General features: G+C 38.5%; 1 protein-coding gene and 1 long non-coding RNA gene across 4 annotated transcripts in view; one reads left to right on the top strand and one right to left on the bottom strand.

The window, feature by feature from the left end:
- LOC106537418 (uncharacterized) overlaps window positions 1–2,511 on the bottom strand; it is a 33,646-nt gene extending 31,135 nt beyond the window's left edge. Inside the window, exon 1 of one of the 2 annotated variants that reach the window (XR_015697738.1) lies at window positions 2,452–2,511. This is a non-coding gene — a long non-coding RNA (uncharacterized LOC106537418). The other variant, XR_015697739.1, reaches the window with a different exon arrangement.
- A 111-nt stretch (window positions 2,512–2,622) lies between these two features.
- NEDD1 (NEDD1 gamma-tubulin ring complex targeting factor) overlaps window positions 2,623–12,444 on the top strand; it is a 39,801-nt gene continuing 29,979 nt past the window's right edge. Inside the window, exons 1-2 of one of the 2 annotated variants that reach the window (XM_087723325.1) lie at window positions 2,623–2,792; window positions 11,331–11,477. In XM_087723325.1, coding sequence (XP_087579451.1) covers window positions 11,339–11,477 — 139 coding nt within the window. In that variant the 5' untranslated portion in view covers window positions 2,623–2,792; window positions 11,331–11,338. The other variant, XM_087723326.1, reaches the window with a different exon arrangement.

Below are 12,444 nucleotides of genomic sequence, written 5' to 3'. Positions count from 1 at the left end.
TAAATAACAAATAATTAAAAAACTGAAAATACTACATTAACATCTATATATCAACTTAGTTTTCAAAGATTCAGTAAGAAGCAGAGAACTACTGCACTACTCTCCTGATTAAAAAAGATCCTTATTCAAACTACTCTCAGTTAAAAAATGCATAACATTTCCTTATCCTTTCTCTGATTGTTTTTTTATATCAAGTGAAAAGCTGGAAAAGAAATATATGTTTGGAATGTGCAGTACTTTAGATTAGATTCCAGAAATGTGTTTCAGAACACTGTGTGCAAATATAGCACTGTAATTTTAAAGGTAATTTTTGTCTAGGATTGTATGGCAATAATACAACATAGTCATCTGACAGTCATCTGATATACTGTTCTTTAAAGAGCTGCAAAGATGCTATATTCTTTTACAACATCAGTTCGGAAGTGAATATGAAACACTGCACAGCCCTAAACAGTGATAGAAGCAAGTTATTGTTTTCTAAGATTCAGGACCCAATGAATACTAGAAAAGATTACATTTCAATTTTAGATTGCAATTTAGTGAATTGCATCTGGATAAAATAGCTGAAACAAGTGATTTTTCTAAACTGTTTTGAATCTTTTTTCAGTAAACCATACTTGTTTCACTTAGTGACTGTCCTAACCTCAATGGTTTCTTCTAGAGACTAAATATGAGAATATTAGCCACTAATAAATAATTTGTTATTTAAGCTAAAAGTTGATGCTGGTAAAAAGCCACTTATTAATGCAAATATGAGCATATTTTTGTGAAATATACTATATTTTTACCAATACTGTGACTATAAAAATATATGAAAACACCATGCAATAAATACAAATTATTAAATTCTGCAAGGTGCTAGACTAGAATAAAGCCTACTTTCCCATTTTGCCTTCAATAAACATTTAAGTTGCTCTCTTTCCTGTTCTGTTGCCTTAGTTATACTGGGTCACAATTTCTACCAACCACTATCAGCATTGCCCTAAACAGTAGAGGGAAAAAAAAACTTCAGCAAAACTTCAAAAACATCAAAGCAGTCTTCTCCCTTTGAATAACTGCCCACAAACAAGCCTGTCCAAAGACATTTTTTTGTTGCCAGTACCTGCTATTTTGCAGGCTTGATATTGAAGTCCCAGTTTATTTCAGTAACAAATTGAGCCTAATTTCTCATATAGAATTCGAGGGAGGGAGAAGGGAGAAACATATTGCCATCTGTCTAGGCACAGCAGGTCTGCGTTCAGCCTCAGGAGAATCAGCATCATTAAAGAAGTTCTGTCAGCATCTCTTCAGTAATATGAAACAATGCAATGTTTATTTAAGACATTTTATACGGTCATCTGTCCTAAACCAAACTCTGGGTGGCGCACAGTCCCAAAATAAAAATGATATATGTCAACAATGAAATTTTTAAAAAAAGACCTGGCACCACAGTTAAAGTTTCGCATGCAGCCCACAAGTTTATCCCACGTTAATCTCACCTACCTGGCAATTGAAGGAAAAGTCAAACCTTAAGTGCTTTTAAGATGACTAAAGGAGTAGGGGACTCCTCAAGGGACACAACATTGGGCAAAATGTAAAATGGCAGCATTTAAGGATCAGGAACATGCCTATTCTATCCAATGTGGTGAGTTGAGCATACATCCTCAAGGAAAGGTGGTCCTGCGAATAACGTATCGTACAAGTTAATAACCATCCTCTTAAATTGCACTTGGAAGGAAACTGGAAGTCAGTGCAACTTGTGCTGTTATGGGTACACAGGTGCCCACCACTGCATACTGCTACAACCTGGGTGACCCTCAAGGTCAGCCTCATATTTTGCAGTAACACAAGCAGGGAATAACCTAGGCATGAATGATCTTGAAAGGGTCCAATTGACACACAAGGGGAATCTGCAAAGAGCCAGATAGCTGCCCCCTCTTTTTCGAGTTAAGAGCCACTAGTCTATGAAGAGACCCAAATTATGCACCAGTCAAGTATGGGAAAGCATAATCTAGAGTCAAAGATAACCAGGGCCTGAGGAGCCAAAAAAGCAAATGTCACCAAAGCCAATCTCTGGCTCCTTAAAAACGACAACCTATCGTATTTTGTGAAGGAGAGTTCAACAGCTGTTGTCCTCTGTGGCCAATAGTAGATCAAACAAAACGAGGAGAAAAAACGACAATGAAAACCTGCTGGAAGGTACGTGTGTATGCCCAGAATTTCTACAATGATTCGCGCATATGATGAAAAGAACTCTAGATCCTCGAACGTTTAGGCCACCATCCGTTAGTTTTTCCCTTGCTCCCGAATTCTTCCGTCATTCCTCCTCCCGGGTGGCTCTGCTTTGTTCAGAGCGCCGTGTAAGATTACAGCAAGCATTTAGCAAAATAGGAAACACGAACCCCGGGCCATAAAAAAAAAAAGTTTTACCAAGACCGTTTTTACCCGCTCGCCCCATTCAGCAACACTCACTCTTGGCAAAGAAACGCCGCCATGGCGACGGCAACTTTTTCAGGATAAGCCTCGTCTCCTCGCTTCCGCCCCCTCCCTCCCTTCGTTTCTAGCACACGAGCGCAACTTCGCTAATTTTGCTCTTTCTCGGCTGCCGTAAAGGGGTGGGTAGCGGGCTCTCGCGGTGGCTGTTGGGACGGTCTGCTAAGTTGTAAGAAGCGGGGAAAAGTCGAGCTCCGAGCGCTTTGGGTCGAGCGCGCTGGTTGTTTTGGTTTGTGAAAGGACAACGCTGGAAGGGGGAAAAAAATGTCCCGGACTGGCTAAATAGACTGTTATCCGGGGTGTCCCGGAGAAGCGGGAAGGTGAGGGCGAAGCGAAATTTCTTGTAGTCTGAATCGGAATAGGTCATATAGAGCCCGGCACGCCCTCTGCTTCGTCCTGGAGCTGGCCGTGGTCGTCTGGGGTGCCTCCCTCAATTTTGGCTCTGGCTCTTCGAGGTCCCCGTAGTGGCACAACGGACCCTGACCGGGCAGGATTGGTCCCTTAGCTTCCTCGAGTGGGAGGCAGCTTTAGGTGTGAAATAGGAACCCTTCGCCTCCCCGCTGGAAAGTGTCTGAGCGAAATTATCCTCCGCTGTTTCTCCTGCGCCCCAGATAAAACCCCGAAACGCAGTTCTTTCTCCGCAGCACTTTGTGTGTCTAAACTAAGTTGGTTTAGTTCAGTAGGGTTTGTCTTTAGAAAATGCGAGTTCAACCCGACTCGGTATGGATGAGGAATTCTAGCTATGGCTTCCTCACGTTTCTTATACAGGAGGGCTTCCATAGAAGAATTGGATTCTTTGATTCACTTGACGGGTAGGCAGGCAGGCAGTTACAATGAAAGGCTTCCACAGATGTTTGGAAAGCTCCGGGAGCAACAAATGTCTTGTGTACTATTTTTTGGGGGGTGGGGAGGACATGGAGTTCAAATAGATGCGTTGTGTGGCAAATGTAAACAATATATAGAATGTAAAACACCTTTCTTAATTTGTGGTGAACATAATTTTACAACGTTTTATACAGCCTGTTTAGGGAGTCATAGAGGAAAAAGTATAACATTTCTTATTTTTCTCTCTGATCTTTGGAATTTTCTCATGCAGAATGAACTGTACAAGTCTATTCATTCTCCATGATACTGATAATTTATTAACATACATTAGCTGAAACCACATTGCCTCCCTGTGCTGGCTCCTAAGTGTGTATCTCCATTGTTTGCCACAACGTGAGACAGTTGTGCGCAGAGATCATTATGTTTACATAAATTGTGAAACAAAATTCTGAATCTTTTCCACATGCTGCAAATATGAAGTTATTGTACTGATTGACTATATTTCAGTAGTATTTCAGTAAAATTTCAATATATATCCTGTTTAGTTCCATAAACAGTACATTGTACTGTTATTGTGCAGGCCACTCCTGGACCACATTCTCTAGAAACCTGCCTGCCAAATAGATATGACAAATTTATGAAAATAATTATGGAATTACTATCCACTTGATTGTTTTCTTCAGAGCTTGCATCTAGAAGAGAATTAACTTTATTACATAAAACTGAAATCTGAGGCATTGTCCTCATTCAGTTTTTAACATGCAAGATGAAATACCTCAACCGTTGTTGGACTACATTTTTGTACCTACATGGATTATAAAGTAAATTCTGACAAAAAACATAATTTAAACCATGTAAATTATTGAATGTTCAGAGGTGGGTTTTTTTTAGCTTTTTATGGCAGCACGTTAAAATGAGATACTCAGTTTCATTCAAAAGTATTCACAGTTTCTTGAAATTAACATTTTTTATGGAAAGCTACAAGTCACTGTGTTGGCGGTTCTCATTAAAGTTCTAATATCTTTTATCACTTGACTTTTTTCCATTCTTCAAAAATTACCAAATCTGTACGGTATATAGTACACATTTCTTACTAAGTATGGAATCTTATATTTCAATTGTGCTGCTATATCATTTAGTCAAGGGGTCTTAATGGACTCAGAGGTGATTCCTTCTAAGTGGGTTGGATGGTCCCAATACTCAAGTGACTAGGATGGTCCCAATACCCAAGTGGTTGTGGGTTCCAGGGTTTTTTATTTTTGATCTTGGATGATGATAGACTTCTCCATTATAGCATGGTTGCAATTCTTCCTGGATTCAATTCTTGATTGATTAGCAAGGGACAGTTGTGGTCAGGAAGTCCCTTTTCAAAGATTTATCTGGTGTGCTAGTTGTATTTCTTCTGGGATTGTGTTTTTTTCCGGGATTTATCTGGGGTGCTAGTTGTATTTCTGGTATTATTTGGTATGCTAGTTGTGCATCTTTGGACAAATTCCCTTTGCATAGATTTAGCTGGTGTGTTAATTGTGCTTTTTCTAGGATCAGGAATCCTAGGCATTTCATAGCTCAACCATTGCAGCATATTCTACATGGAGCTGTGTTTTAAGACCATTCTGAAGCTTCAATTGGTTCAGAATGCAGCAATATGTGTATGGACGTGTGATACCTCTGTTCCGTGACCTGCACTGGTTGACTGGTTCTTTGCAAGTATGAATCAAGGTGTAGATTATTATTTATAAAACTCTATGTGATATATGGCCTGGTTATTTGAGGGACTGCCTTTTTTATCTGTTTTTGATTTGAGCTGATAGGGTTGGTACACTCCAGGAGCACTTGATTAAATAATGCCATCTATTAAGACCCAGGAAATGTAACTTCTCTGTCACTCCCTTCTAGAATGAGATTTCCCTGAGATCTAGATCTGAGTCTTTGGATCCGCATCAGAGGAGATCTGCCTATCAACCGCACTGCCTGTCTCTGTGAAAGCAGGCAGTTCTCTGCCTGGTCTACCACTTCCCCCAATGCCCGAGGGGGTTTGGGATAGTCTCGTCCTCAGCCCCTGGCCTCTCCAAACATGCTAAGGGACGTGCCATCAATGTCAGATGGTCCTGGTTCCAACTCCTCCTCTTCCTCCGAACCGGGCTCTCATGGAGCCATGAAAAAAATTAATGTAGATTATCAAGTACCGTATTTTTTGAGGTATAAGATGCACCTTTTTCCTTCAAAAAAGAGGCTGAAAATCTAGGTGCGTCTTATACACTGATTACAGCATTTTTTGCCTCCTGAAACTCTGCCCTGTTCACCAAATGGTCATGCATATCCTGTAGAAGGCTTTCAGAGAGCTCCTGGGGGCTGGGGAGGGCAGAAATGAGTGAAAAATGGCCCATTTGTTGCCCCCCCCCAGCAGCACTCTATAAGTTTCCTAAGGGCTATCCATGTTCTTTTTGTGACAAAAAATGGGCCCGTTTTCATGAAAAATGAATATTTTTTGCTCATTTTTGGACCCACCCGCACCCTCCCAGGAGCACTCTACAAACCTCCTAAGGGCTATTCATGCCCTTTTTTTAAAAAAAACCATGAGCCCGTTTTCATGAAAACTGGCTGTTTTTGGGAGGTTTGCAGAGTGTAAAAACTTTTTTTAAAAAATTTCCTCTTCAGAAACTTGTTGCGTCTTATACTCTGGTGCGTCTTATAGTCCAAAAATATGGTATTTGTTTGCTCTATTTGTTCAGTGCCAAAACCAAATTGGCAGTTCATTTCTATAAAAGCAAAAACATAGTAAAAATCTAAAATCAGAATTAATACAAAATTCTATTGTAATGCAGTTTGCACAATTTATGATCATTCCTTCCTTCCAAAACATGTTTTTAATATCTTCCAGAAAACCAGTAACAAAAGTGTCAGCTTAATTTCAAGGGAGAATTCTATTGCACTATATAGGGTTGCAACTGAAAAACATGATGAAAAAGCAGACCTATTAAGTATCTCGGGCAAAACATTTAGACTTTGTACATTAAACCCAGCATTGACTTTTATCTGGAAATATATGGTAATTAGCAAATGACCACAAGGCAGGTGTTGTATGATTATAGGGACTTTGATTTGCTAATGTGTAGCCTCTGCCTTTGAACCAGTTATAGCTTCTGAGTAGTCTTCAGGGACAGCCCCGTGTAGGATATGTTGTAGTAATCTAAACAAACTCATATGGTGCCAATGAGTTAATGCAGAAAGAGTAATTCATCCCAGGATGGACTACAGCTGGTGCACCAAAGAGAGCTGGCAAAGGACATCTGGCTATGGCCTTATTTTGCACTATCTATGAGCTCATAATGACCCTAAATCCCTGACCTGCACTTATAGGAGGAGTCCCATCTCTTCATGTCCTTTTAATGGGAAATGTGTCTGTTAAGAGCTAAAGTAGAAAATGTTGCCACTGCTGTTTCTATGTAATGAGAAATTCAAAAACGTTGTTGTTAGTTGCGAAGTCGTGTCCGACCCATCGCCCCCCATGGACAACGTTCCTCCAGGCCTTTTTGTCTTTTGGTACTGTCCATGGGGTTTTCATGGCAAAGATATTGGAGTGGGTTGCCATGCCCTTCTCCAGTGGATCACGTTTTGTCAGAACTCTCTGCTATGACCTGTCCTTCTTGGGTGGCCCTGCATGGCATAGCTCATAGCTTCATTGAGCTACGCAAGCTCCACGACAAGGGAGTAATCCATGAAGGGGATTATACATTGTACTATATCTTTTGAAAGAGGGGAGGGGGAGAGAAGAACCTACTTAATGTTTTCTGAGTTTGAATGCTCTCTCCTTTTTGGCTGGACTTTCAAGTAACTTAACAAGCAATTCTCCTTTTAAAGGAGTGTTCCTCCCCCCTCCCCACTTGAGATTTTATACACAATCTATGAGATTTTGTCAACACAGGGTGCATTTATAAATAACCAGCCTTGAAACATTCACCCACGTTTTTTCCTTCAAAAATTCTCTAGGAGCTTTAGGAGTGGTTTTAATTCTACAGAAATATTTCATGAAGTTTGACACTCATGTCACAAGATTTCTTTGTAGTTCTTTTTATAGACTTATTGAGCCATTTAAATTTAAACAGAATTGCTATTCATTTGTGTTTTAGGAATCCAAACATGAGTGACTTTGGGGATTTTTTTTTATAACCTTGAAAATTACTTTTAACAAATTACTTTTATTATACTGTTACAAGGCTAATGCTGATTCACTCTTGGATTCTTACTTCTATATTACTCTAACATTACTCTTCATCTGTCTCCCCTGTATAAAACCTGTTTGGTCGGTATGTATCAATTGTTGCATAACCACCATTAACTTATTTGCTAGTATTTTAGTAAAATTTTTATAATCTACATTAAGTAATGAGATAGGTCTGTAATTTTTTGGTTGGGTAGTATCTTGATCTTCTTTGGGTATTAAAGATATAAACGCTGTCTTCCAAGATGGGGGCACTTTACCTTCTGTTTGAATTTTATTAAATAGTTCTCTAAGAGGTTCTACCATTTCTAACTGTAAATTTTTATAGTAAACCGCTGTCAAGCCATCTGTGCCTGTCGCTTTCCCTAACTTTAGTTGCTTAATTACCTGCAAGATTTCCCCTGAGGTTATTGGTTGGTTCAACTTTTGTCTGTACTCTTCTCTAACTAGGGGTATTTTCTCTTTATCTAAGTATTTGTCTATATCTAAACCCTTAATTTTGTCCCCTTTATACAATTCTGTAAAAAATTCCCTAAATGCCTTTTGAATCTCCTCCTGTTGAAACACCTCCTTCCCTCTATAAATCAATTTGGTTACATTTCCAATTTTTGTTTTTTTCCTAATCTGATAAGCTAACCATCTGCCCGGTTTATTTGCGTTACAAAAAGTATTGTGTTTTGCATATAATAAACTAGTGGCTACCTGATCAGAGATCAACATATCAAATTGGGATTTTAATACAGTAATTGCTTCCTTAACCTTTGTATCGCCTGGATTCAATATTAACTCCAACTCTTTCCCTTTAATTTCCTCTTCCAATTCTTTTCGTTTTAGCCCTTGTTTATGTCTATGTATTTTGTTTATATTCATCAGTACTCCTCTCATATACGCTTTGCTTGCATCCCATACAAATTGCATAGGTGTACCCTTATTCATATTCAGAACAAAGTATTCAAAGAACAATTTTTTACAATCATTAATGTACTTCTCATATCTGAATAAGTTTTCATTCAGCCTCCAAGATCTTCTTGCCTGCACTATCCTTCCCAATTCCATCCAAACTGGGTTATGATCCAAAAGGACCATCGCCGCAATCTTTGTCTTCTTCACCCTAGAATGTAAATCATTAGTGATTAGTATAAAATCAATCCTTGAAAAGGATTGAAAAGAAGGTGAAATCATATTCCTCTGCGTTTCTTTCTCGCCAAATATCTCTCAATTCAAAGTCGTCCATCATGTCAAAAAAAGGTTTGGGTAGCTTAGCTCGCATTTTAGTATTAGGGCGAGAGGTCTTCTTATCTCTTTTAGTGTCAATCACGCCATTCCAGTCACCCAATAGTACACAAGACTTATAGTCCCACTGTACTAATTTAGCGTGAAGATTTCTATAGAATCCGTCTTGTTGATTAGGAGCATAAATTCCCAAAAGTAATGTCTTTTTCCCTTCTAAGATTAGGTCTAGCGCGATATATCTTCCAAAGGGATCTGCTTCAATTAGTTCAGCCTTAATGTCTTTTCTTAAGTATACAACTATACCATTTTTCTTTTCCGTAGCAGAGGTCACAAAATGTTGACCAAGTTTGGGGTTAAACAAATATTTTTGATTGGTTGATTTGATATGAGTTTCTTGCAGACAAATTATATCATTCTTGAACTGTTTAAGATAGTGAAATATTTTCTTTCTCTTCTGTGGAGAGTTCAGTCCATTGACATTCCATGTCAAGATCTTAGTTGTCATCTTTGGTTGGCTGAAGCTTTTTTAGAGCCTCCTGCATGGCCTGTTTAACCTTTGGCCTAGCTCCTCCCATGGCTTCTGAGCTTGTTGCTGTGACTCCTTGATCAATGGCCAATGATTGTTGAGGTTGTTGCATTGTAGCTTGTTTTTCCATTCGTCAGGTAGTCATACGGCTAGGTCTTTGTTCCATGGCACCTTGCCCTTCTGGGAAGGGGAGATGGTGCGCCTTGTCTGGTAGTTGTGTAGTTTGCCGTCTATCTTGTCCTTCTTGTGGTCTTTCTCCAGATCTATATTCTTGTGGTCTTTCTCCAGATCTACTTCTATATTAATGACCCTGCCTTGCCTGCTTCCAGTTTGACTAGCAGCACCAGAAGGCATTCATTTTCCAAATTATATTCTTACTTCCAGTCAAGAACTGCTGAAGTCATAAGAGATTATTGGTAGGAAAAACCCAGCCAATGGAAATGGAGAAACTGGAGTAGGAACACTGGAAGGTAGCTCTAATCATAGGAAAGGAGAGGGTATTTGAACCATACTGGCAAATGAATCTATTGCATGCTAAAACTGGGTAGATACAGATTGTTTATCATATGGGTGATACTTCATATTTTCTTAAATTTCAAATGAAGGTAAGATTATATTTTAAAAAATCTTAAATTATTTTGCCTAGGCATGCGGCTTAGAAAAAGTATCGCTTCCCATCTTCTTTTCCCAAAGGTGCTTTTTTTTCTTCCCAAGAGGCAATTTTCTGGATTTTCTTTGAAGTAGCTTTTTCAGCTGAACAAGCTTCTTGCATGAGAAGCAAAATGTCTTCAAAGAAAAATCAGAAAGTCCAGTTGCCTCTTGAAAAAAGCACTTTGGGACAACCATGACCTAATTGAGAATCTTCATAGACATTCCCATCCTCTTTTTCATTAGTGAAAGTGGTGCTTTATCCAGGTTAACATGAAAAATGTGGTTTTGTTCTGTTGTGCTGACAAATCATGTGTTGCTTTTACTAGAGGATAACCAATATTTTATCCTCCCCCTCCCCAACCTCTCAAAAGTGCTAGGGTGGGTGGAAGGCTGAGATGCAGAGAAAAATATAGATAAGATTTTTATTCATGGGATATAAGTGAAAATAAGAATACGTGTGAATGTAAAAATAGATTGTCCATCTAATATCAGTACCATTTGCACTAAATTACAGTGAAAAGAATTTTTCTCAGACTGAGAAATTTAACAGTTGGCCATCTTGTTCCATCACATATATTATATTAGAGCAACAGCCAAATGAATGAAATTGAAGTATGGATATCTGGAAGCCTCCAATATGAATATGCTCTGGATCAATATTCTGTGACCAAAATCTTCATAGTTATTCCACCTTTCAAAATAAAGTTTTACAACATACAGTAATGTGTGAATGGACAGTAAGATTGTTCAACAAATCATACAAATGAACCATGAGTTAGCATTATATTTAAACTCAGTTGTAGCTTGAATGAACATTTATTGAATTTTTTTAGAATTATGTGAAGTGATTGAATTTGTTAATAAAGAAAAGGAAAGACATTTTTAACCAGCACCATGAACATACTTTGTAGTTTTATTTTGTTTGGTAGTATTTCTTTCCTGAAACACTTGATGCTCCACAATTTATCAGGTTGGAAATGTAGTGTTTATAGACAGATTTAGCAACTCATTAGTTATCAAATCTGGCTCCAGTTCAAATATTTTTTACTCACTTTGTTTCAATTAACTGTTTTTAGAAATTACATTTTGGAAACATTGGAGCATAACAAAAGTAAGATCATAAATATTTGTGTTGAATATTTGACATCTTTTTGCTGTTATTAATGACAAAAATTTGGATTAATTAATCTGAGATGATGATGATTAGGTTTATGGTACTTGTTTATAATTGTATGTGCCCCATATATTGTGGCAATAAAAATATGTCTGTTGATAATATCTGGCAACAAATGTTTGTCACGACGTGTATTAATTTTATTTATCCTTTGTAGGTTTATTGTTGTCAGATAGAATAATATTTAATGAAAACATATTTGTAATATTTTTCCTTTTCCTTTACAGGTGTAGAGATGCAGGAAGGCGTCCGTTTTGCTTCTTCAGGAGATGACGATGTTAAAATATGGGATTCATCTTCTATAACTATTGTGGACCAGTTTACTCCACATGCATCTTCTCACCCAGTTAATTCAGTATGCTGGGGTAGCAACAGTATCCTTTATTGTTTCAATATCTGAAACTGTATTTCTGTATAGGATGTTTGTTAATAGCAATTGTCCTAATTGCCTATTTATGACACCTCAGGTATGAACATTCAAAATTCTTTCTACAGGGAATTCCATATCGCAGATGTTGCCATTGGCAAAAGAAAAAAGAATTTATATTAAGGTGAATTTTCTCTCTTTTAAACAAAAATACAGGCAGTCCTTGAGTAATAAAACGGTTTGAAGTTATGGCAGGACTAAACAAATGGTATTTATACCTCATTCTTGAGGTTACCCTTGTTTCAGTGTATGATCAAAATTTAGGCACTTAGCACTTATGACCACAAGAGTGCTTCAATTCCCCCTCCTCCTTATTATCCCCTCATTTCTGCCCTTTTGGTTCCCTGCACTGTTCTATCTGGTTGCTTCATGTTCCTCCACCTCACCCCACCTTCACCATCCTCTTGTTCTCACTGCTGACCAAGCCCACCTGGCCTGGCCCTTCTCGAGGCAACTGCTAGACGCACAAGGCTTTCTTCCCAAACACTGATCTGAGTTGTAGTTCAAAGGCTTCCTGCAGCCCCAAAAGCCACGGTGCACCAAGAAGCTCCTGAGCCACAAGACAGCAAGTAATCCAAAGCGTCATAGTTCTGGAGCTGCTTGCTGTCTCACAAAGCACAGTGCAGGTTCGACAAAAGGACAGAAATGGGTGGGGGGAAATTGAAGGAGAAGCAGTCCCTTATTTGGAAAAACTGAGGCTTGTACTGGGTGGAAATAGCTTGGCCGGGGGTAAGTCCTCAACTAACCAATGGAGTTTGTATAACAGTGGAGAAGGGGAGTGCTGGGATTACTGTCACTAAGGAGTGCAGTTACCTGACAATAAGCTTTATGTCTACCTCAACAGAAATTCCAGTCCCAATTGTAGTCATAACTTGAGGATTACCTGTATATTCATTTAACTTCTGTTCAGTGCT

The sequence above is a fragment of the Thamnophis sirtalis genome, unplaced genomic scaffold (genome assembly GCF_051295495.1).
Source record: "Thamnophis sirtalis isolate CommonGarterSnake01/CBP01778 unplaced genomic scaffold, rThaSir2_p1.2 scaffold_9, whole genome shotgun sequence".
NCBI lineage: Eukaryota > Metazoa > Chordata > Lepidosauria > Squamata > Natricidae > Thamnophis > Thamnophis sirtalis.
Note: the sequence above shows the minus strand (reverse complement) of the source record. Positions and strands in the feature narration are given on the sequence as shown.